Consider the following 26,641-nt stretch of genomic DNA (forward strand, 5'->3'; position numbering starts at 1 on the left):
CAATGATTTCGTTTAGTAGGATGTGAACTCATCCAAAACCCAGATTTACTGTAAAGATTGCTACTACGAAATCATACACGATTGCAATCGTAATTTTTTTTTTTTTTTTTTTTTTTTTTTTTTAAAGCTTCGTTGACTTTATTTTACAGCACAAGTTCAAAAAAAAAGCAGCACTGAAACATTGTGTGTTGCTTGAGAAGTGGAATAAGAATCACCATTAAAATGAGCGTTTCCTCTGTCAAGGGGGAAACTTCTGAAGGCTTCTGGAAGGGCTGACACAAACCCAGTACATTATAAGAACGTAACACCCTTCATAACACCCTTCTCATTATAATTCAGTTTTGGTACTACCCCAGAATCAGAGCCAAAATCCGAGCCAACTGGTTTTCCAGCCACGTCACATTATCCGCGGGTCCCAACCACTCACATATCGACTCGTGTCGGTACCGCATCCAAGCTATGTGGGAAAAGGGTTCCGGTGAAGCTTGGTTGGCCCTTAAGGAATGGGAGGCTCAAATGGCTTGGGAAAGGGGGGATGAGAATGAGGAGGAGGAGTGGCTATTACTTGATGGGTCACCTGCAGGGGTCTCAAGTGGACGTACCAAAATCATGTAAAATGAATTCAATCAGTAGGCCCCCTCCTCATCTCTGCCTGCCACGGGCTTGTGGTGCTCGTTGCTTCTGTACCACGATGCTGTGTGCCAGCCACACACACATGTCACCTGACAACTGAGGATCACACCGTGCATGAGATCAAGCACCCCCTTGAGGACAATGAGGCTCTCTCAATGCTGCTGCTGCTTCTAACCCACTTCATTAATCCAAAGACCAGCAGCAAGCAAGCAAGCAAGCCTTCACTTTGTGTGCTCTCGCTCCAAACTCACTTGCAACGGTTCCCAACTAACCTAGTCATGCCGAGAGAAGACCTGGTCTGAATGTGCCTCGAGACTGTACCCAAATACGATCCTGAGATACGACAAAAGGATCAAGATAAAAGGTTGGGATTGGTCGCCTCTCGCGTGGAGCTTCGTTTTTTTTTTTTTTTTTTTTTTTTTTTTTTTTCCTGCGTCCACAAGAACTGCAGTACAAAGCTATAGCGTAAATCACAGATCACGCGGCTCTGGATTCTGCGGGTTTTTATTGCAGCACACTTGACTGTACAATATGGAATCAAAATAAGGAAAATAAATAAATAAATAAATAAATAGATTCTACAAACCTGTAGTACAGCGTGGTTCATGTCCAGTAGCTCGGAGGAACCCAGTTGCATGTGGTAAAGCATGGAGACTTTCAATGCCTCAAATCTCAGACCACCTTATCCCTTTTTCTGAAAGTGACACAGCCGCCAGGGGCTACATCCAAAAAGGGCGGCATAATTCTATGAACAACTTTTGCGGAAACGGCATTGTAAATGCCAAGGAAACAAGTGGTGGAATGGAAATTGTACACAGGCTGAGGCAATCCAGTTCGCAATCATCGAAAGCTAAAATAGGAGCCTGTTGGGAAGTTGACGACACTGAACTCACAGTATTTCAAACTTGATGGATTTGATATGAACGTGGAAAACATATTATAGGCCGTCGTTGGGAACATACGAAGTAAATGAAGAAATTGTTATTAAACAAACCATCTCAGGATCGTATTTGGGTACAAACTGAAACGGCATGTCCACGCTATTCTAAGCTTATGATTACAACTAATCCCTGTACTGCACCCCTTGGGCTTACCGAGAAGCCTTCTCACGTTTTGTGCTCTGCCGTCTTTAGCTACTGTTCTACACTCAACGTTTTGAGCCAGTATGACCTTTACACAATAGTACATGAAGCTCGACAATCAACACGCTACTCTAGCAACTAATATCCAATTATAATACCTTCTCGAAAACTTCCCTGTCCTTCAAGAGCCTGAGATTCTCGGTTCCTCACATAGTCCGCTCAAACGTACTACTCAGGTTAGTCCTCCGTTTTGAAGTTTGTAGCTGTTAGAAGGTGGCGAATGTACAACATTCTACGATAACTGCTTGGGCACAAATGTAATGTCAGCATGCTCGGTCAGCCAATCCAGAACTTTTGAGCCTTCTAAAAGCTCCCGTGCCTGCACATGACCGCCAACAAATACACACAAATGTGTTACGATTTTACAAAAATCATGCAAACATGGTGAGGACTACTCAGACCAACGAATGTGAAGTGCAGGCAAAAGATGCAGTGGCAGTTCAACTTTGAAGTTCAAAGAAAGGCCTGACTAGGCCTGATAACAAAATCTTGCGGCTAATCGACCACAAAAATCTGTGTCATAAGCTCCTCATCTCGATCTCAACCCAAAACATAGATTCGGGATGCTTCAATAACCTCGGCCTAATAAATACATGTGGTATCAGGGATATTAATTCAATTACCTGCTCTCGTACACGAGCGTCATCATATTCCTGGTCATACCGCTTGAATTCTTCTATGGCACTGTTAACCTCCATGTCAAGTTCCTCATCTGAAATCTTTAAATTCTCTTGCTTATAAATTTCTGCCACAGCAAGACTCTGCTTCACAGAGTCTGAAATCCTTGATCTCTGTGCGTCTAAGTAGTTTTGAACCATCTCAGCGCTTGATAATGCCACTAACTGATCTCTTGGTAGCTTCATACTCGCCTGCAAATAACAAGCAGTTCAGAGCCAAAGCATAGGATACCTATGTTAGATACCTGGCTCGAAAGGCTTCAAAAAGATTTCGAACAAGGTTCAGGAACTGCATATTTTTTTCAATACATCAGATGTTGAGGTGATTTGAAGCAGGAACACAGTGATGAACTTATCATCTTAAAATACATTAGTGTGAGTCAAAGTGCATACCTGCAGTTCAATCAACTTGGCAGCATACATTTGACGACCTTGTTCCTCCAGCAATGAATTCGGGATTTCTACGTCCACAACCTAGCCAACAAAGATTGAAATTTGCTTACTTTTTGAGGTAAATACACACCAGTGCTGATCATTCAATTCGAATATTACATATAAAACTTGAGTATGACGCCAAGCATTTGAGCCCCTTAGATTAGCTGTTTGGAATTGGCTATCTTCTTATTCACACTATTGTTTCAATCAACAGCTCTTCATCGTGGAATTGAGTGCCACAAGATTGGGAGAAGAATATTCATAGTTACGAATTACCCTAGTAAGCGCATTGGCTACAGCAAATCGTGTTGCTTGCTTCTTAACCCTCTCAACTTGCTCCGCATGCTTTTTCAATAGTACTTCCTTAACCTGTTTCATAGTATAAGCACAGAATATGATTAAATATACGACACCGATACTACACATCACATCACAGAGAAAGTCACACGTCACCTCAATTAGAATCCGTAATAAAGGGTGGTTCTTCTATACAAACCTCAGGAATATTTGTGCAGTTCGCCACAAGCTGGGGGGCCAGTTCGTCACTAAGCTCTGGGATTTGTCGAGTAAAAAGTTCCTTGCCTTCAACCTACAAAAACATGATATGATTCTATTTAGAAACATATTACCAAACAACTGAAAAAGAGAAATCTCCAAAGAATGATTTTCTCTTAGCATAATTCCTTGCAATTGATAGCTGTTGATAGAGAGAGGTAACCAACATACACTAATGTAAGTGAAGCAACATCACACTTTTCAATAAGACAGTTAAACAGCTAAGAAGGTGAGAAGAATTCAATTTTTCATTGAATTGTTGAATGAATAATCATATATATTCAGATCAGATCATTACTAATGTGAAATAGATAAAAAAAGAAAAGAAGTTATTAACTGTAAAGCGAGCCTGCAATCCGCGAAGAGATTCCTGTTCCCACGTTTCAGGGAACGTGAGGTCAAAAGTCCTAGTCTCGCCAATCTGGATGCCAACCAAGGCTTCTACAAAGCCTGGTAAAAAGCTACCTCCTCCATCTGTATCAAGCTGGAAACCTACAATTGACAACCAGAGTTAATCAAACACTCTCAAGTTTAAAAAACATTTAGAGAAGGTTTTGGGCAAAAAAGTAAAAAAGAAAAAAAGGGAGAAGAAGAAACAGTGGACGAAGTTAAGATCAGACATGTGAACTTTTTCCAATTTAGATCATACTAGTAACTTCGTAATTGTTGAAAATTTACCCTTCTGTTTGCATGAGAAAATTTCGTCACCAGCAGTCCCATCTTCATTCAGTCGCGTTGCTGAAACATCAATTATGGCAACATCACCCATCTAATACACAAAACGTCAATATCAGTGCATCACAACCAGATGAAGTAGCATTGCGTACATCAAAAATGGCATTCTTCTATCTAATAAATAAAATAATAATATCGCCAAATATCTGAAGCGTACCTCCATACCCCTCCCTGAAATAGCTTGGAGAGAGCCCAGGTCTTTTAGCCTCGATTGGAGCTCAGCATCAGCTGCTTTACGGGCAGCTTCTGCTTCGTTTGCTTCACACTCTACCTTTACTTTGAGATTCTTGTATCCATTTTCTGGGTTCCATCTCACTTCCGGTGCCACATCTACTGCCAATTCGTAACTTTTCCATGCAAGGTTTTAGATTTACTACAGGTAGGGCTTATCAACATGATTCTTACATGAACATAATTCCTACAATGAATCCACGTATTCTGTCACAAATCGAATTTGTAGGGTCGAAGCTATGGCATTACTCATACTGCTGCCCTATGAACAATACTTGATACTACTTATTTGTCGTTCCTCAATGCTTCATCAACAAGGGCACTTTGGCAACACAAAGATGAACATAGTAATTGTAGTACGACAGTTGTTTTTAATTCTAGGTGAAAGAAAAATCAGTACCTCACGAGGTTAAGGCCTAATATGCTAGAACACCGTAAATGAAACCTTGAGGTTCGAGAAAGTCGTTCTAATAAAAAGACTTAAATGCATACCTTAAGGATTTCTCAGGGACAAAATCGTCTACCAAGTCGGAAAATTTAGTTAGAATATGCTCAGAATCCTTCAGTGACCTTCCAGCTACCTGCAGTTTCACGCTCATACAATATCAGTACCAAATCCTAAACCAATTATGGAATTTCAGTACTGTTTCCAAAATTTATCTACAAAAGGTATAATCTAGGAGTAAGATACTACAACTGACAGATTACTCCTCAACAATCTCCGTACCCATGCAAGACTACCATTGCAGAAAAAAACTACCAACAATTACCAAACATGAGACTGACGCGTTCACGAAGTTTGCTCAGCCTTTTCTGTGGAATGCATAATTTGATTTCATTGAGTTACACACGCACAGACAAAAAAAGAAAGCAAACAGGAGAGAGAGCGAGAGAGAGAGAGAGAGAGAGAGAGAGAGAGATGCATTATTCTAGTAGAAATAAAAGCGTGGCAGACAGTAAACAAAATTGTTCAAGCTAATACACCATGATGTTTATCAGCCCTTTGTCTTCTCGAAAATTTGTACTTCGATCACAACACCCAGTAAGCAAACCATCGGACTGGTCCTGTGAGTGGACTGCAATCAAGGGTGCAGGATTTTCACAACCGACGGATCCCCGTCAAGAATACATAACTGCATCTATTCTGGGGACTATGGCACACTTCAAAGACATATTTGCTTTCCAGGCGATAGACAGACAGCTTACAGAGGACATTGCTTCTGGAAGCGTCCGCTTGAGTACAGCTTCAACCGCAGACGAGCGGATTTGGTCTGCGCCGACATGGTCGATCAGTACAGATTCTGGGACATCCTTTCCAGATCGAAAGCCTGGAATCTGCAACCAAAGCAAAGCCATCAATTATAATTTGTGTCATTCAACCCTCGTCCTTCATGTCTGTACAGGCATTCTAATCCAACTAGTCTTGATGATTTCATTGTTCATGCTTTTCTTCAATTAATCAATAAATATAGGATCTTCCATGAAATCAAACCTTTCACAAGACGTAGAAGTGTCAGGCTACAGTTTCAAAAAAAAGCAGCCTTGAAATTTTCAGAAAGGTTGCTTACAATCTTATCAACACGCTTATACATAAAAGCCCGTCATACCTATACATGCTATGGTCTTACTTACAGGAAGAAGACTCACTTTAGCTTGCTTACTGAATTCCCTCAAAACTTGCTCATAGCAGTCTTTGCAAACGCTTGATGGAACCTGTACTTTCAACTGAACCTGTCACCGTCATAGAGCACCTCTTTAATAACAACAAAGCATCTCAATTGTATGAACAAAATAGCGTAAAATAGTTTTCACTATGTAACATTAGCAAATTGATAAGTTTTTGCTTATTTGAGCATATAAGACGGTGTCCCTAAGCACCATCCTAAATCTTATCCCTGTTAAGTTTTCTTGGCATGCTGACAGAAATTTCAAGTTGAAGAAACACTGGTCGCTTTCAGATTCAGAGGTTCTTGCTGTAAGCGAAGGGCCTCAAGTGCAAGAATGACGCTGAGTTCTAAAAAGGCTTAACACGTCCATCTCTTGTTCAACAATAGAAAAAATCATCATCCCAGTTACTTCAGCATTAAGTATCAAGTGTGACGAGCAGAAAAAATCGAAATACACGGATGCGTTACTAGAAAAAGTTGTTAAGAAGACCTTCCCTTATGTCATTTCGGAATTCAGCAGAAGGCAGCAAAAATATCAACCAGACCAAGAACCATGCTACCATTTCAAATTAGTTAACCGCTACTGAACCAGCTCCAAATCTCTAAACTTACACGGGGGTAGAAACAAGAACATGGAAGTAAAAGGGACCCTACGTTTCAGGAGGCTTCACAAGAAAGTTCGAAGGAATGGGTGTTCCAAATAGCATTTGCGGTCGTATGAGTAAAAGACGATGACAGATGTGGATGAAACACAGAGAGTGATACAGGCAGAAGAAAGAATGCAAGAGTAAAGGAGAGTGATATACCCTGGAGTGGTCTAATCCAGTTTCTTTGACATCCAGACCAAGCGATAAAGTACCAGTCTCCACTGCTACCTCACTTGCTCGCGCAACCATAGCCTCACCTCGACTCCTTCTCTGTTGCTGTTGTTGAAGGTGGGAGCAGGATGCTGACAGGTTGCATGCATTTCTAGCGCCCAAACGAAAATTTCTAGACTCCTGCACATGACATGCTGACACAGTATTGGAGGTCTGTTTTACCGTGTGATTAACTCTCCAAACGTCCAAATGAGACCAAGAGAAGTTTCAATTGTGAAGAGTTCTGATAAAATTGACAAGAGAGCCACCTGACGCGTACTGTTCACCTATTGAAGGAAATAACTCGACAAAGCATGATAATTCGCAAGTATCATAGAAACTACCAGTGAGGCGAAAAATGCCTAATTAACACATATTGACCCTATTCCATAAATCACAATCCAAGATTACGCAAGAGCGACACTGGTGACACCCACTAACATTGAGCCCTATACAACCGACACCGAGAGCTTCCGCATGCCTGATGTAGTGCGACGCTTCTGGGATAAAAATGCGTACTTAATCATGAGCTGAAATCTGAAATCAGAATACATAACCTACCTACAAGCACGCAGTTGTTGCGAGCTTTTGTAAAACATCAATCGCTACAATTTACTGTGAAATTGTAAAAATATTGTGAAATTCAACATAGAGTGTATCGCCTCCTTCTAAATAAGCAAGCCGATGATCGAGCAAAGCTAATAGGCAAATCCCATAATTCTCAAGATTCTCTCACATGCACGCTTCCGGAACCTTCACGATGAAGTTCATTACGGTCTTAACCAAGATGTTGAATCGTAAAATCCTTTCTCTTAGAAATTTGTGAAGTCTAAATTCAGACACAAAGTATGCGATAAGCAAGGCTCATTATGAAACACATACAAAAATCTTGAACACCCAAGTCAATCCAATCATGGGAGTCGAAGTCACAGTCAACTCTCTTTCCTTCCAGCACCAAAACACACCCAAGATGAACAAGAAAACGCACCTTAATCAGCTGAAGCTCGCTATGAGCACCAGGAAACGCAGAGCACGATGAGACAGGAACCGCGATGCGCACATGCTGAACCCAGGGCAATAGGTACGAATTTTGCTTAACGGACACAGAGAGATTACAAACAGTGTGGGCCTGAGCCACCGCCATCGCTACCGCTTCACAGCTTCAGGAAGAAACGCAAGAGCCTGACACTTCGCGTAGAGGTTACTGAGTCCCCTTATGTCAATGGCGAGGATGGATATTTGGGGTTTTGCGTTTGCATGGGGTTTGGGAAGCTAACGTGTGACAGCACAAGGGCGGCCATGTGGCGGTCACTTACCTGTAGTAACACTTTTTCTATTGTCAAGCCATCCACATCGCACGGTCCAGATCGCAAAAGAATTAAACGGAAATCATCTGCAACTGATAAACTGCGCCAAGAATTTTACAGAATTGTGCGTGTGTGTTTTTCTTTTTTGCTTTTTCTTTTAGGTTTCTTGTATTTTGGTTTGTTGACAAACCGAATCATAATGTACAGTATACAACATGTACAGATCCACATCAGCAATGGGTTGTAACCATAGGGGTGAAAAACTATGTATCAACAATTAACTAACTAGAACTGTGATATGTGCATCTTATGAGGAATTTCTGCGGCTATGGCGAGCAGACCGACGGCAGGAAGATGACAGAGATTGCCATTCTTCCATGTGATCGCTCGTCCTCTTAGAGAATCTCCACGGTTTGGACTTGCTGAATGACTGCGCTACGAAGTATTGGTTGTTAGGAAGGATGAACCGTTTCCTGGAGCTTACAAAAGAGACGTGAGCACTCACGGTAACGCACCATGCCGCTTGCCCAGCTCGCACAATCGCGGCGGGTACAACCCACTCCACGCTCGGCTTGAAGTCAAGACCATTGAAGTTGCCCTTCTCGTAATCTGGAGGCAGCATCGGCACTTTGGCTCCGGACCAGCCTCGGCTTGGGTTGTAGAGCTTGGGGTATTGCAAATCGCTGGATGGGCACCATAGGTTTAGCTTCCAGATGAAGCTCACACGTCCATTCGGCCCTCTTTCCCACTTGCATTTGTACATAGGTTGAGACGTTTGTTGAGATTTTGTGTTGGTCATGGTCACGGCTATGGAAGGGTTTCGGCAGATGTATCCTGTGATACCTACCTGCGCACATATTTCAATAATTAAAAAATAATAATCTGGGTGAGTTTGAAGTCTAGAGTGTGGGTTAGATCGTTTGTCGACATATGCGGAGCCTGTGGCGTGAAAGAGGAGATGATTTTAGTTTACCGCATTAGAGTTGCCGAAGTAGGCTGAAGCGTTTGAGGTTGGAGGAAACAGAGCCCCGCAAACGATCTCTTCTTGACTCCACAAGGGCTGGAACCGAATTTGGAGCTCATCTACGAACCAACCGCGGCAATAGTCCTCGTTGGAGAACATGTTGCTGTCCCACAGGATGTCAAAGATCTCGCCGCGGATGATGTAGTTGGTGCCTTCTTTTCTGTACGAGGTTGTCAGGCTGAGGTCTATGGTGACCTTTTGTTGGTAAGTTCGCGACGGGGTGTCGAGGTTTCTTGTCATGCGCCATCTCTCCGGTAATGTCCTGATGGCCCAGTTGCCATTCTCCTTCGAAAATGCTTCTTCCTGTTCATCCGAGCCACCAAAGTCTTTTACTTTTCTGAGCGACTTATAGGACAGCGAAGCATAGAGCTTCGATGAAAGGCTCCTGTGCATGGGCTCCATGTAAGTAAACTCCCCGAAGGAACTCTCCTTCGTCTCTTCCCTAATTTGAGCGTATTTTCGAGATTGCGGGTTCGAATTGGTGGACAACATTAGCAACTGTGTGCACGATGGTACAAGAGTATGCAGTAAATACGAGACTCAAGAGCCAACTCTTGACAGCGATTCATTCTGCTCGATCTAAAATAAAAATAAAAGACAAAAAGAAAAACCTAATACCGATCGTTGAAACACGAATACAAGGGAGGGTTGTACAACTGCAGTATGGAAATGAAACGAAGGACAAGCCGTAAGAGAAAAACAAGGGAAAGACACTCGGAGCTAATTTTGCATTTGTACCAGGATCTTGTGAGTGGAGGCGGATTGGGGGGGGGGGGGAGGGGGGGTGGGGGGGATTATGGATGGTTACAGTGGCGGGGCTCTCATGGCGGAGTGAATGAACGCTCTCCTGGGCGGCAGCGGCGGCGGCGGCGGCTTGGCCGGTGCCGGTGGTTTCGTCGCTGTTTGATTCAGGAAACTATCCACAGACAGCAACGCAAAAGAAAACCATCCTGAGCTCAACTGGCAGCTTCTCTCAGAGTGGGGGACGGATTCACTGGAGCCAATGGTCAAGAAAAATAGCCACCGACAGTAGATCGAGGGACACTGGATCCGCGCGTGTGCTCCTCTGCTGATCAACCTCTACGGATCCAGTGATAGGCTCCTCCAAGCCCCTCACGATCGCCTGTCAACGCGCTTCCTGTCCATCCGGCACGAGACGTGAGCCCCCAAAACTGGTGCGCATGGACGCCGCAAAGCAAAGCCTGGGGCAACACGAGGGATGATGAGAAATGGCCTCATTCCCACCATTGCCAGTGGCGTGGCAACGCTGTGTGCCGTCAGCTTCCTTCCCAGCCAACCCCATGATGTGTGCAGACACAAAAGCCCTTAGTAAACAGCCTAATTGTGGATCATTGTGACGTTGCCAATTGATAGCCATGTCTGTGATTCACCGCTTCTGTTAGCTCCCCATTTTTTAATGCATTATATTCTAGTTGTTGGGCTTATTTTATCCTACCTTTCAAGTGTATGATTATGTTTGCATTTTAGTATTTTAGTAGACATTGATGCAAATTTTGTGCAAAGTAAGATATGCTTTGATAAAGTCAATAATAGAATTGTATTCATTAAGATATAAATTACATGGAGTATTGTATATTAGTCTAAGTCTAATCTAATCTCTACTGGGTTACTGTGGAACTGGTGGTGTAGGCATATGGTGATACTCCAGTCAGCTTGAGTAAGTGACATTGATGTAGGGGATGTAAGTATGATTTTGTTAAGTAGGTAAAAGAAATGGACTTAAGGCAGTAATCCCAATATTCCTTCTTGCTCTTGAGGCTCCAATATTGTGGATATGGTGTGTCTTCAATTCTTGTCAACAGAGATCATTGAAGAACTTTGGGCCCTCATTAAACATACCTATATATATTAAGATTCTTAGTCTTGAGTTTGTATAACTATATTTTAATTGAATTGCAAAATATAAAAAAAACTATCCTAAGAATTGATGTAATTTGGTTTTCTGTGTAGTTGAAGATATGTGTGCTAGGATTCTAGTACTTTGTAATAGTGTTTTGTTGAAAGTGTGTTTGCTTACTTGAATGCTTCTCAGTTTAGATTGATAATGCATTGATTAAGGAACACATTATGAAAGAGAAACAATATAGAATAGGTGAAGCAGCTTCTTTTGGCTCCAAAGCCCTAGAATTAGAATTTGTTATTGAATATTTCTCTGAGCATCATGATCAAATGTCTCATGTACGCACACTACCTCAACTTCTTGTTATTGTGCATTTTGCTCTTATTTCTTTTGTAGTTAAGAATCATCACTTATGATATGTGCAAATTGCCAAGAAATAAAGACTTAAGATATGGAATTGTTAGTTCTAAGTAAAGAAAAAAAATTAAGTTGTGAAGTACAAAGTTTTTTTTTGGGATCTATTCTAATTAGATTGATTGTTTTAGGCAAGTATTAGACTACAATAGGACTATTTATAAGAGTTTTAAGGTTTTAGCTGAGGCAAAAGAATTCCTAAGATTTTAGAGAGGTTTGGCTATTGTAAAAAGAATTTTGTGTCCATGAATTTTCTTATGTAAGTATAGTGTGCTATATTCAAAGGCTTGGTTAAGGCATCAACCTATTGTTCTAATATGGGGACATAAGCAACTATGATTTTCTTGGTTTCTTTTTGTTCTTAAATAAAATGGTTCTAAATTTCAATGTATTTGGTGTAAATTTGTAGTATGCAATTATCTACTAATTTTATATAGCTTGAATCATCACTAAAAATGTATATAGGATCAATACATGAGATCTGGAGCTCTTGTAATAGAAAACATATGTGAATTGTATCTTTAGCAGTTTTTGTTATAGAAAAGACTATAGCAAGCTATCTTTTGTTGAGTGAGTCTATAGGTGAATTTCTAATTTATGCAAAATTTCATATATTGGTCTTCTTTTTTTCAAGCAATATTTGTAGTTTATATATATATATATATATATATATATATATCACTAAAATAGAATTGCCATTTATTGGAAAATGAATTTTCAAATATTGTGTATTTTTTAAGTATCTAAGGACTTGTTTAGTAGCAACTACATATTATTAGTGTGGAGCTATAAGGCATATGTTTAGACATCCAATGACAAAACTAATGATGGAGCATGAAATGAGAGCAAGATAGAGTAGATTGCTATTGAAGGATTGACAATCATATTGATTAGTTGCTAGTTTGTTCATATCTTCATATATCTTCAAAATTGAGTACATGGGACTAGCTAGAATGTTGCATTGTTTCATTTTAAATCTCTTGAATAGCTTCTAAATATAAGAGGTTTGATAGAAAAATAGACCAGATCTATCTCACTTGGTTTCTCCTTTGAGATAAATTCTAGTTTTTTTCAATTGTATCATTTTAAAAGTATCTAATAGATGTTAGGCAATTATGTCTATCTTTGTGCTATTGTCACCTATGATATTTAGATTATCAATGTATATGAATACAATGATATATTTATTATCTAGAATACAATAGCATAAGTTTGTATTATATTTTTTTATTTTTATTTTTATTTTTTTCAATCCAATTTCTTAAAGATACTTCTCTAATATATTGTACCATACTCGAAGCGTGTTTCAGTCTATATATTGTCCTATATAGTTTACACACCTTGCCATCACTATTGTAAGTCTCATAATTATTAGAAATATTTATAAATTTGTTAAGTATTATATTCCTCCCTGCCAAAATCTTACCTTAATCTTCTTCCAATACCTCCTTTGACCACTATAGAGTCAGATATCTATTCTAAAAGACAATACCTTCAAAGCTTGAATAATCTATTCAAGCCAACAATCTCATATTCTAAATCCTATTCAAATTTATAAATTTTTTTCTTTTTTTACTTGGGTAGGAGTAGATAGGAGGGAAATTACTCGAATTTTGAAGCAACAAGTTTCAAGACTAGTTCAAGGTTTTTAATACTACTTATTAAATTTTTCATCTTTTTGTATTGAGATTTGAAAAGAAGCTAAGTCTTGTTGTTAACTTTTGAACGAGTTTTAGCATGCAGGAAGAGGAGCTACGATGAAGAAGATCTATATGAGTTTGTGAGAAAGAGATTGCTAGAGTTTTTGAAGCATCATGATTTAAGACCACTTTGGAATTTTCTGTGCCATTGCTTACATTTTCTTCTTATTGATTTGAAATTTTGAAGAAAATTGGATCTCATTGCCAGTTTTTCAAGAGCCTTAGCATGCAAGAAGAAGAGTTGTGATAAAAAGAGATCCAAACTAATTTGTAGATGGAGGTTTTGAGGGCAGTAGTTGCAGTAAAGGACCAAATTTTTTTCTTGATTTGACTCTCATTTTCTCAAATTTTTGTTTAATGACTTTAAAAAATTGAAGTTTGTAACTTGAGTTAAGTTCAATGAGCTAAATCTTACATAGATTGAATTAATAATAAGTAAATTATATATATTTTTAATAAAAAGATATTTGAATTTGAGATTAAAGCTAGGAGTTGGATGCATCTTAGCACAAGAAAAAAATTAATGTAAAATTTGCATTCAATCTTTAAGCTATCTTTTTTATATTTGAGTTCACTTAAGTAACATGGCACTTTTTACAATCCACTTACAAACAAAGACCTTGTATTCTCTTGAACAGATTTGTCTTCTTGACATTGTACGTTTGTTTGCCTCAACATAAGAAAGTAACTATATAATATCTATAATTACTACAAGAGCAAAGAAATCACAAAATCAAATAGATGGTTGATAAGTTCTTGTCAATCTTTTGAACATGACCATTATGAGGGAATTTTTACCTTTTGGCACTAGAAAGTATGAAGCTAAAAAATTCATTGGGACTTGGCTGGACTCTAAAAAATTGAATAAGTTTGGAGATTCTAGAACTAGTTTTGAATTGCTTTCAAATTCTATAGCATCATTTGAAATAGGTTTAGAATAAAGACTTGGAAAAAAAAGTCAATCAAAATATTAGTATCTTCAAAATATTCTAATCCTAACTTACTTTATTCAAATATTACATCTTTTGATATCAAATTTTTTTTTCTTTAGTAGATTAAGTAATATATATACTTTTATATTAGAATTATATCCCGTCATCAAATATTTTTGTATTTTTTTTTCTAATTTCTTATGTCTATATTTTGGAATCTATATAAATGCCAAATGATCAATTGTATAAAGAAAACTTACATCTACTATGTATTTGCTATATCTTTGTTTAGGAGTTTGGCCATTATTTGCAACAATTAGCCTCTAGTAGATAAAACAGTTGGCACACTTGATTGCTTCACTACAAAGATACTTTGATAGCTTATATTTTGCTAACATGACATATGCACATTCAACTATGGTATGGTTGCACCGTTCTATAATTCCATTTTGTTAAGGTGTGAGTATGTGCATCAATTACTATTTAATGCCTTATGTTGAGCAATATTCTTGAAATTTTGTTGACATGAACTCCCTTCTCTTGTCGAACCTCAATGTCTTGATCTTCTTGTCTATTTTCTTCTCTAAAGCTTTTATAAGATATCTAAATTTGGTAAAGATTTCTACTTAATTACATAAAAAAAACATCTAAGACTTGTATAAGAAGTTGTCACTAAATATTGTTATATAATAAGGTCTATCAAGTGATGCTATTAGCAAAGGCCGATCCATTAAGTTTGTGTATATAAGTTCAAACACTTTTATTTCATAGTGTTGAAACTTCTTTGAAAAGCACTCTTGATGTTGCTAATCAACAAGATAAGTTTTAGATATTATTTTTGCTAGTTCTATATTAGAAAGTCTTTTAATTTGAAATCCTCTTGATAAATAACTCAAACTCATATAATTCAAATGATTATATCCATTTTCCCATCTGTTTCATTTTGGAAATTAATTCAACAAACTTTTCATTAAATAAAGGTAGAATTGTTTATGTTTGAATCTTATATAATCTATTTCTATGATCTCTCTCTTCCATAGCTAAAAATCTCTTTTATTATAGACTTTAAAAAATCCAACATTTATGTATGGAAAAGGCTACAACATGCCTTGACTTGATAAGAGTACCTCCTAAATTTAAACTTTATCTAAGAATAGGAATATACAAAATATTATTTGATTTCATTGCTCTATATTTCATAAAGAAAGTAGCATTGCTTTTGCTAGTAATTTTATACTTTTCTTTGCTTGTAATAATAATACTTCTATTTTTTATTTTCTAGACAATATCTAATACTTTCTTATCCCTTGTTATATGGTTTAAAGCTCTCAAGTCCAAGTACTAGGTTTGTTGGTTGAACTTATCTATTTCGGCAAGTGCTATTTTTATTTCACCATGTACATCTAAGTACGTAATTTGTATATCATCTCTTTATTCTATTGACATTTGAATATTATTTGCTTGAATTATGATGTGGACTATTATATTAGCTTGATAAAAGATAATATTAACTAATAAGTTATCTATTGCTGGAAAAATAGTATGTGCATTATAGTACAAAATGCAATAGACATGACATTGGAATTCCAATTGTTATAATGGTCCAAACGATTGAAAACTTCTATCTCTAGAGTCTTGTCAACCAAAATTGCTTCCTCCAAAATTTTGAAGGCTGCATATATCAAAATTATTGTAGCTATTAAATGCATTAGAAGCATTTTTTCTTCAAAATCTTTTAATTCTAGTGTTGAAGTCCTGAGACTAAATTACAAGTGTCTTCAAGTCATCTCCAAGTTGCTTTGTCCGTAGCTCAATTCTATATGTTTCATTTATCATTTTTGATAATTTTGATGTATAACTAAGGAGCATATCTTGTGTTGTGATTCTTTGTATGAAATCTTTGTAACTTTAATGTTGTCCAACAAGCATGATTTCTACTACTATTTTTTCATCCCTCTTCTTGCCTAAGTTGCTTAGCTTATTCTTTACTTCATATACTTGTCAAAAATACTTCTTTATATTACTACCTTTTGTCATTCTCATGGTGTGAAGTTTATTTGTGAGTAGGAATATTTAAGTGGCAACTCTTCCTTGAAATGAGTTCTTAAATGCTTTTGGAGTATTAACTAGATCAACATGCTTAGTTGTACAATTTACGAACTCAACTTTGATAGCCATTAGTAACTATGACTAAGCCTTCACTTTGAGCTCCTTAAAAGTTTGCTTCATATAACTTTCTTTCTAATAGTATATGAAAAAACAATAGGTTCAATTTTTCCTCCACAAATATTCTATCAGGTAATACTTTATAAACTTTGTTCCTTCCACTCTAATATCATGATAAAGCCAACAATAGAATTGTATTCATTAAGATATCAATTTTATGGAGTATTATATACTAATCTAAATCTAATCTAATTTCTATCAAATTACAATATAATTGGTGGTGTAGCCATATGGTGATAGTTTAATCAGCTTGAGTAAAAGACGTTGATGTAAGTGATGTAAGTATGACATTGCTAAGTAGGTAATAGAGAGAATCATAGAATAGTAACTCCAACATGCTCTTGGTTTATATGCATGATTTATTTATTTATTATTGAAACCATTCATGTGATGAAAGTTTGCTTATGTGTAAAGAACAAACAAACTCTTTCTAGAGTTGTTCAGCTGTAGTATTTGTTGCGTGAAATGTTTGATTTGTTCAAGTTGCATGGTTGAAGTGGGATTCTTGAGGGAAAGAAAATAAAATTATTAAAGCAACAGCTTGTAGATTTTTGAAAGACATGACTGGTTGAGTTTGGAAAGCCTATTCTAAAACTTTTGATATCATATTTTCTGATAAAATGATACAAATTAAAAGTTGTTGCAAAAGTGAACTCTGCTTTACAATTTTACACCTCACTATGCATGATCAAGTAATCTACATTTGTAATTTTACTGCAAATATAAAACTTGGGTAATTGTTGAACTTCTCAAATTCAGCAGTAATTAACTTGCTTAATGATGTGCATTTGGACCCTGATGGCAAATCCCCATGCAATTCTACACCAGAACTTTCCAGATTTAAGGATCACACTATTCATTATACTAAATACCGATTTCATTGTAAACACTTCGCAAATGCTTTAGTACATAATTTATCTTTTAATTATCCTAAAATTTTTTTGTGAACACATTTTTGTACATTGATATTCCCATTCACTCACATGTACAGCCACATTTCTTTAAGCATTTCGTAACCACAGAACGTTCCGTTCACATTTTATAACGCATTTCATACAATATTTGGCCACCTTCTCTCTGTTTTACAAACACATGTACATGTATGCATTCAAGATCTGTTCCCATGTTTAAATTGTCTGCCTAACTTCCAAACCTTTAAAACCATCACCCTAATAACCTAAAACAATGATGTATGCACATTGCGGTATAACGAGCAAGTTGCCGAACCACACAGTTGCTGAGCTTCCTGAAGCGCCAGGCAAGCAAGCTGCGGTGGATCGTTTCAGATGCGACGCATTCAGATTCGTCATGAAACAGCGTCAGTGACTTTCAACAGCTTGCTTCTGCAAGAATTTGGTTCGTCAAGATGCTCTTCATCGAGCTGAGCTCCACAGTAACATCTCCATACATCATCGTCGACCTCGATCTGGTTGCAGTGGATGAGGAGCCGGAAAGCTGGTGCGAGCGAAACTCAGACCACGAGATGGTGTCAATCGTTTTAGGTACCTCGACATCTACGTCGCCAGCTAGCATTGTGAGCACGCGGAACATTGTGGGTCGCTGCTCCGGTGACATTTGTGCACAGAGGATGGCGGCTTTGAGTACCCTGTGCACTTGCTTCAGCTCTGTGGTGTTGGTGGAGTCTAGCTGAAGCCTCCGGTCCAGAAGGTCCATGAGCTTGCCATCGCCGTGCAGTCTGCAAGCCTGCGTGAACATTTCGCTAGTATGAATAATCCAGACAGGGAATGAACTGAATTCAAATGCGTGACAAGGTGTGAGAAGCCGAAGAAGACTTACGTAAATGGGCAGATACTCGTTGTCTTGTATTTTGGGATTTCTGTTTTTTCTGCCGGTAATAATCTCCAAAAGCAAAACGCCGAAGCTAAACACATCCGCCTTCTCCGAGAGCTGGCCAAAAAGCAAGTATTCGGGTGCTAGATAGCCGCTGCAGAAAGCCCCAACAGTTGTGGAGTGTCAGCCTGTCTGCAACATAATTCCGGAATGATTCTGGAAGCCTCAATGAAGTAGGTTGAGATATGGTGGAATCTTACAGTGTCCCAGCACGGTGATCGGTGACGATATGACTGCACTCGTCTTGTAGCGGCCGGGCTAATCCAAAATCTGCAATCTTCGGATGGAGCTTCTGGTCCAGTAGTATGTTGCTGGCTTTGATGTCTCGGTGGATGATTCTGGATTGAGAAGATGCGTGTAGATAATACAAACCTTGCGCCACACCCATACATATGTTCATTCGAGCTTGCCAATTCAGTGCCTGCGGAGTTGAACCCCCCGGCGCACCTGTGCATAGAAGAATTGAAAATAATCTCAGGATTAGTGCCTGGGAGACGATACAACCTGAAAGGAAGTAAGACACCGTTGCACCAATTAGGGACTACTCAGGTCCAAGCATGGCAGCGAGGTCTTGTTCAAAAGTAAACGAAATCATTCAGTTAGGGTGATGAAAGACTTACTGAACAGAAGCTTTTCAAGATCCCCATTCTCCACGTATTCATAGACTAGGAGCATCTCTTTCCCACGCAGGGAATAGCCTTTTAGACACACTAGGTTCCGATGTTGCAAGTTAGTAATGAGGAGCACCTCGTTGACGAAGTCGTCGCAGGCTTCTTTTGTTTTGAGGAAAAGCTGCTTCACAGCTACCACGGTGTGGTTCGGCAAGATACCCTGTGCACAACTAATTCCACTTGATATGCTTTCGGTGAACAATCACAACCAAAGTCCACCACATCGACAAGTACAGAAAACTAGAAATGTGATGGAAACTTTGATTATTACCCAATACTTAGAGAACCACTTAGAAGTGCTAACCTTGTAAACAGCACCGAAGGCTCCAGTACCCAATTTCATTTTCGGGGAAAAGTTGCAGGTTGCAACACGAAGTTGGTTGTACTCGAACCTTTTGGCATTCACTTCAGATTTCTCAATTTCTGCAGGTGGCGTTCAATCGAGGAATTTGATCATCACCTGATCAGTTTCTACAGCACAACTTTCCAGAAAAACTTAACGGAATTCAATACTAGTCTATGAGCGTCTTAATAACAAGAGTTCATCATAGTGATCCTTGGTAGATAACACTTACTTTCGTAAAGAGAACGCATTTTCATTCTATTCCGGTGAAGGACAAATGAATAAATCAAGACCACCAATGCCAATATAACCCCGGAGCACGAAGTACTGATTATGATGACCCTAAGATCACTCTTTCTCCCTGAAGAGCCTGCATCATTCTGACAAGCTTAGTAACGTGACAAACTACGAAACATAAGGTGACTTTCACATTTCCGCATCATCATAGACGGGAATAAGTCTCGACTTTAACGATAAGGATGTTCGACTTACTTGGCGAAAGAAAGCAAACCTGCTGGCAATAACACCTTTTGCCATCATCTTCCTTAGTAGAACCTTCGCAATAAGGATTGCCCTGCAAACTGGAGTAAGCATCAATTCTAATTACTCAATACCCAGTTCTGACGTGTACGACCTAATCGATTTGTTCTTCAGTAGTGGACCACTTCACCACTAGGATTCTGGAAAAATCACATGTCATTTCAGTTCTGTAGAGCTTCCAAATTTGACCATATTGCAACGACGTTCACTTGTGCGAGAAGCTACTCACAAGATTTGTGGCTGTGCTCCGTCAATGAATGCATTGGTGTAGACAACATTTGTGATGTTGTTGTTTTTCATGCTCAATACTCGCAAAGTCCTACCAAAACTGCTACCAACAACAGCTGAAATATCCAGAACTCCAGCAATATTGTTGCTATCAAGATACCTGCAAAAATTATATGCAAGGCTCAGTTTAATTTTGTTTCATCTGGTAACGACCCGTGCCCACATCTGATAGAGAATGTACTATGATGGGTACAAACAGATGTATGCAACTAGATCATTCATGAACACAGCGCCGAACTTACAAATTTTCTAGTCGTGGGAGCTCCAAGGAGTGCCAGTCGGGAACTCCCCCACCAATGTTAAGGTCTGATAGATCAACCACTGAAAGTTTCGAGGGAAGCAAGCTTGAGAAGTATAATGGCAGAGGTGAGAACCCTGTGAAGAGGTTTGAACTCAGATTTCTGCGCTCTCCATCACGAACAAAGCAAACACGTAATTATTCGCTAGCTGGCGGACTGGTTTCCAAGGAACGAAGCCCTCTATTCGTTTACTCGCTAGGTATCACGAAAATTCCAGGTTATCTAACAAACTGAGCGCATCATAATCTCATCTAGTAAACTGATCACATCATAATCATAAATTGATGGAACTCACAGGTTGTTTAAATTTTTGCTGAAGGTCAGATTCGGAGGTGGACCTGTGAACTTATTTCTAGACAAATCCCTGCAAGGTGGGTGTGAATAAAAATTACGCTTTAGCATGGCAAATGCACAGATTCAGCAGAGCTTCCATCGGTGAAAATAAGAGAATGCATGATTCCCAAACTTCAATTCTCATGTCTCATGATTGCAATAGAACAATCAGTCTAGAAAGAAGAAATAATAACATGAAATATTCAAACAGTTGCAAACTAATTAACAATAGAGAAGTCACCAGCCACGTCCCGGAGTCGTAACAACTCAGAACATCTGAATACTAGTAATGATTTGATTACTAAGTAATAAACGAATACGCGAAGCAGCTTAGAAGCATAAAATTTTGGATGGTGATGGGTTCCAGAGCTGACATTGTGAGTAATTCGGTCATGTTTTGGAAAGCATTTTGCGGTATGTCGCCCTCAAAGAGATTCCGGGCAAGTTTGAACACTTGCAATGCTGTCCTGACACTGAGTATAAAAAAGGTCGGAAATGGGCCTTCAAAACGATTGCCGCTCAAATCTCTGCGGTGCAAAAATCCGAACATTAAGCACCTCAGTGCTGAAGCCATGGAGGGCACTACATTTTAGATAAGAAAATGGAGGTCTCGATCAGCAGACAAATCATTTCGCAATGCAACAGTACAGTATCCCTCACATGATCAAAAGGTTACTAAGGCGTGATATCTCCTTTGGAAGTGTTCCATTAAATCCGTTGTCATGAAGGTCTCTGCAACATTGCAAGCCATGTGTGGTCAATGAAGAACGTAGAGGCAGTTCTCTGATGCGTTCAGATTCTCGGTCATCCTTGATTCATTCACGACAGCAAAGATATCGAAATTGATATGAACCAGTAAAAATGACTGGAAGAATCCGCGAGGGTTCAGATAAGAGGCTTACAGAACATTGAGAGGGATAGACCCGATCTCTGGAGGTAAAGGACCTGTCAAATTCGCGTTCCCCGTTAAGGTTCTGCACAGAGAAGTGGTTCACTGAATAGCTGGATAACATCATGATCAACTTCTTTTCTTCAGTGGGTGGTATGGCAAAGGAGATGTTTCAATTGCAGGGTTTGACACTCACAAGGTGACGAGGTTGCTGAGCTTCTGTATCTCCAGTGGTAAGATACCCACGATTGATGCGTCGCTCAATGTTCTGTTTCATTCAAAAATCTTCTGATTTAACTCCTTTCCACCAGGGAAAAATGATTGAAAAAAAAACAAAAAAACAAAAACAAAAACAAAAACAAAAAAACTAGCTCACAATAAACATACAAACTCAATTATTTCCCTGTTCCTAAGCATTTGTACAAGCAGCCCCCCAGTGAAATGAATTGAAGAGAGTTGCATGCGAGCATGTGGGAAGAGATAATTTACAAGCCAATGATCCAGTTGATAACCGTGCTGTCATTCAACCGATGCTGCAAGCAGGTAAGCCCCCGCCATTTCCTTTCAACGTTTGTGTTGCAAGGAAAGAAATCTCGTCCCGGTGAAGAGAACCATCCGGCTAAGTTCACGTTGGTGTTCGGGGTGCTCTCATTCCACGCACCCCAAAGGCTTTGCAACGCGTCAACTACACCCACAGCCACACCTCGCGTTAGGTCCATCGACTTTCATCAGAGACTAATAATATATAATCGGCTGCGATAATTGAAAATCCACGACCACCAAAGGTCTCTTCCCGCTGGAGCCAAACTCATCGGCAACTTAAACCTCAGAATCCAATTCCTGCAGCTGAATCTAAAGTTCTTACAGCATCCGCAACCAATTACCGCAACTGGGTAATACATAACCAAGACAAGGTGATAGAGGATACTGCGAAGCCCAGACTGCCATAATCTAGTTCGCAACGCGAGAATCGTAACCGACTGAGGAAGCAAGAGGTATGAGTAAGCACATAGCGAAAATGTGGACTAACACAGAGAGAGGCTTCAACGTACGCTCGTTGGAGGCGAAGCTCGAGACAGTCTGGGATAGAGCAGCAGGAAGGAGAGCTGCAACGTAGAGCAGAGCCAGCAGCACTTGGCGACGTTCCATGGCAGCACCACAGCACAAATCCAAGCTGAGGCGAGCCGAGGCTGCAAAGTAAGTGATGGAAGTGGAATTCGTCCACTAGGCATCGCAGAAGAAGAAGAAGGTCCGGATCCCACTTCAGTATGGGAAAGAGCGGGTGTCTGTGTGGGTGCCGAGATCCGCGCCTGGACCCGGTGGGGACGCCGCACCGGCTGGCTGGCCCCGTCAACGACTTCCGCGTTGACTACACTCCTCGCACTTCATTTCCTGGTTGCCGCAGAAAAAGGGATTTGGCTCAGGTTACAGACACACTTCAAATTGCTATATACACATCTATTATTTTTATACACACATCCAAGTCCTCTAATTGGTTGATCCAAATCCCTTTTTCTTTGTCTTTTATTTAAGAGAGGGCCACATAGTTGGCAAGGTTATGTGACTATATGTAATTGGGTACAGCAAGTTCATACATTAAATATCATCATATAATTGGTATTTTATAGTTTGGAGCCAAACTCAACATTTTTGTGGTGCAATTAATGCCTACGTTTAGTATTTTACTATCTTCTTAATTATGTTGTAATATTTTGCATAATAATGAACATTTTTTTTTTTTTTTTTTTTTTTTCTTTCTGAAGGGTACTCAATATTAGTGATGTGTGAATGTGTGTATATATATAAGAAATAAATTCTTCACTATATAGGAGAATTTTACTTTTTTAAAAAAAATTATTTGTATTAATTTAATTTAAGCAAATTGAAAAGATAATCTATAAATGACCATTATAGTTCACAAACCATAAATCTAATTAATGAGAAGGTGGTGTCGTGTAGTTATTTTATGAAGTACTCTTGAAATCAAAACCATAATAAATATTTTATAAGAATGTCAAAGATTATAATTTAATGATAAATTAAAAAATTACAGATTTATTCTTAAATATAAATAACTAAGGTTGAAGCAAAAATAAATGCAAAAAAACATCTTATATAAAGACATTTCCAAAATATGTAGATCATCAGAGATCTTGTTTCATATTCCAAATTGGTAAAACCTACTAGTAAATAATATGCAACTTGAGACACTTTATTTTATTTTTTCAAATAAAGGAATCATATTTAATATTTGAATCTACATTATAAGCAATTGATTTTATGGTGGTTGTTTATGTTGTTTAAGGTTATAACCAACAAAACATAATTTGATAGAGATTTGAAAGACTTATAAATAATGCCACACTTTTGTATATATAATCAAAAAAACAAAACTAAGTGAGTGTATGTATGTGTATATATATATATATATATATATATACACACACATATACATACAAATATAGATTTTTTAAATTTTTTTATATAAAATTTGTTATTTTTTAATATTAAAATATCAAATTAAACATAGAAGGAATATAACTACCATTGATAGTTTACTACTTGTAACTTAGATATACTTGTGAGTTAAAAGAATAAAATTTTTAATTTTTATTTTTTTATAAATAAGAATTATTAATGTGTATTTGTGTCTTATTACTGTTAAACTATAGACACTTCAAGAAGCATTGAAAAAACTTTGAAATCATAAATTATTGTAAGAAACTAATTTATAAGATATTATAATGTAGTTACATTATAAAATTATTTTTTTGATTCATTTAAATTCTAAATAAAAGATAATATTACATAAACAGTTTCTAATCTAAGAATGAATATTAGATTATTAGATTTTTTTGTTTAACTCATAAAGTGTAATAAAATAAACATGTTAATAGTTATATATATATATATACATATATGATATTGGTGATATATAAAAACTGTCCAAAAATGGAAGTAACAATACTAAATAACAAGTCATGATAATAATAAGATATAATAACTAATAAGATGTTTTATTGAACTTGGTGAGTTTTTATGTAAAGTTAGAGAATGATGTATTGATAGTTTGAAGGTGGTTTGGGCCTTTAACTTTGCTCCAAAAAAAAAAAAAAAAAAAAAAAAAAAAAATGTAGTGAAGTTGATTATGTAATTTAGCTTTATATATTTAAGAATGCATTTAATATTTAATCTTTGATTTATTGTGAGATTCTATTAACCAAAGTGCATCAATTTTTCTTGCTTATTTCTAATAATTGAATCTTTTTAAACTTGTGATGCAATCCTCTAAGCTCTTTATTGTTGTGCAAAATTATTTTTTCATTGAAAAAATATTTTTCAAATAAAAAAAATATTACAATCATAGAATCATTTCCAAATCAATAGAAACATGACATATATTATTTAACTTGATTTAATATTCTTCATCAAGATAATAAATTTGTATGTATGTTTTTTTGCTAAAGCTTATTCTTTGTTGTCTTTTTTAGATATTATAATACAATGGCATACAATAAAAGCATCTTCAATTGTCAGACATTAAAATTTCTATCACAATATTCAATAATCAATATTTTTATCTCAATTATATGTGATTTGAGCCATTCACTATTTTGTTGACCATTAAAAGCTCTTCTGCAATCTTTTATTACTTCATTATATTTAAGGACAAAATAAAAACATTGCATTACAACTTTCTTTAATTCTTAAAAATTTAACATTCATGTGTACATATTATAATATATTAAGTACAATGTACACATGCTATAGTGTACTAGGTAATAATAGATCTTTATATATTAGTAATACTTTTTTGGTAAATAAAATATTTTCATCTAAATATAATCATGTAATAAATTAAATTCAAATATTAAAATTAATTATGTATCAAACTTTTTAATTATAAAACCTCCATTTTGATACAAGATTGTTTTTGAAACCAATACTAAAATAATTCAACCTAAAACATCAGAAGATTTTAAGATTCAATGTCACATGTTTTGATATGTACATACCCCAACTCATTCATTCCTAAAAGCTACTTTTGATGAATGACTTCGACATTGAGTTCATATTCAAATCATAACCAAAGTTTTTTTTTTTTTTTTTTTTTTTTTTTTTTTTTTTTTCTTGCTTGATAAGAGATTTAAAACATATTGCATCAATTTACATATCCTCTAGTTTTGAATATATGTATTGAGGAGGTGTTGGTGTTGCCATTGAATTCTAGTAACATTGAGGCCTACTTCTTCGACTCTCAGATCGAAATTCTAAAAATCAATTATTGCATTTCATAGCAAAGTCAATTGATTGAAGATTACATAAGTTAAGCATCAATTTCTTTATTTCATATTGTAATCCATAGAAAAATCAGCTAATAAGTGTAGCATCATCTCACTTAATATCAATTATAAGTTGTCAAAATTGTGAAGCATATAATATTACAGATTGATTGCCTTATTACAATATATGGATCTTGTTGGTTGCAACATGAGATGTATCATATTCTCCATACATGAATCAAAATTTTGCCAAAATGCCTCCAGATTATCTAATATTAGATTTTGTCATTCAAAAAAAGATGAAAATCATGATAGTACTAAATTTGAAAGAAGTGTACTAATGAATCTAATTTGTGATCCTAAAGTTGGATAGCTTTGAGATTGAAGTTCAATCATAAGTTGTACTTGATTGATAAATCCTCAAAATTTGGAACTTGTACCATCAAACTTCTCGAGCAAGGCAGCTCTTGGTTCTCAAACACTTGAAAGATATTCCATCGTAGGTAGAAGGACATGATTTGGTGCAAGTGTTGAAGCAGCTCTAATCATCTCTATATCTTCACTTCTTGCCATTTTTATTGATCTTTGTAGTAGTAGGCTAAGTTGATGCATAGCAAACATCAACTTCTTTAATTGATCATGTATTTTTGCCATTGCACTCTTTATTTCAACAAGCTCTACTATAATAATACTCAAGAAAATATCCAATACTATTAAAGGCAAGTAGAAGAAAAGACTTGAAGACAAA

General features: G+C 37.2%; 3 protein-coding genes across 4 annotated transcripts; all 3 read right to left on the reverse strand.

The window, feature by feature from the left end:
- Positions 1-1,583: 1,583 nt before the first annotated feature.
- LOC112279187 (trigger factor-like protein TIG, Chloroplastic) lies at positions 1,584-8,101 on the reverse strand. Of its 2 annotated transcripts, none has more exons than XM_024513381.3 (13): positions 7,921-8,101; positions 6,882-7,073; positions 6,056-6,139; positions 5,615-5,743; positions 4,901-4,989; positions 4,335-4,524; positions 4,121-4,211; positions 3,780-3,934; positions 3,384-3,476; positions 3,164-3,256; positions 2,846-2,926; positions 2,399-2,644; positions 1,584-2,094 (listed from the first exon to the last, which is right to left on the reverse strand). In XM_024513381.3, the coding sequence occupies exons 1-13, from the start codon at positions 8,074-8,076 to the stop codon at positions 2,008-2,010; spliced, it is 1,686 nt and encodes a 561-aa protein (XP_024369149.1). In that variant the 5' UTR covers positions 8,077-8,101; the 3' UTR covers positions 1,584-2,007. The 2 variants fall into 2 exon arrangements, with proteins under 2 accessions (XP_024369149.1, XP_024369148.1); XM_024513380.3 differs by having other exon boundaries at positions 6,041-6,139.
- Positions 8,102-8,351: 250 nt separating this feature from the next.
- LOC112279188 (uncharacterized) lies at positions 8,352-9,976 on the reverse strand. The gene is made up of 2 exons (XM_024513382.3): positions 9,213-9,976; positions 8,352-9,086 (listed from the first exon to the last, which is right to left on the reverse strand). The coding sequence occupies exons 1-2, from the start codon at positions 9,753-9,755 to the stop codon at positions 8,547-8,549; spliced, it is 1,083 nt and encodes a 360-aa protein (XP_024369150.1). The 5' UTR covers positions 9,756-9,976; the 3' UTR covers positions 8,352-8,546.
- A 7,428-nt stretch (positions 9,977-17,404) lies between these two features.
- Positions 17,405-22,810, reverse strand: LOC112278981 (cysteine-rich receptor-like protein kinase 2). Its single transcript, XM_024512964.3, has 16 exons — positions 22,663-22,810; positions 22,100-22,295; positions 21,807-21,878; positions 21,624-21,695; positions 21,382-21,453; positions 21,096-21,248; positions 20,684-20,752; positions 20,332-20,490; positions 20,031-20,189; positions 19,754-19,842; positions 19,494-19,631; positions 19,223-19,341; positions 18,868-19,078; positions 18,448-18,694; positions 18,194-18,341; positions 17,405-18,100 (listed from the first exon to the last, which is right to left on the reverse strand). Exons 1-16 carry the CDS (start codon positions 22,757-22,759, stop codon positions 17,726-17,728), a joined length of 2,376 nt encoding a protein of 791 aa, XP_024368732.1. The 5' UTR covers positions 22,760-22,810; the 3' UTR covers positions 17,405-17,725.
- Positions 22,811-26,641: the final 3,831 nt, after the last annotated feature.

This window comes from Physcomitrium patens, chromosome 2 (genome assembly GCF_059467195.1).
Source record: "Physcomitrium patens ecotype Gransden chromosome 2, ASM5946719v1, whole genome shotgun sequence".
NCBI classification, from domain to species: domain Eukaryota; kingdom Viridiplantae; phylum Streptophyta; class Bryopsida; order Funariales; family Funariaceae; genus Physcomitrium; species Physcomitrium patens.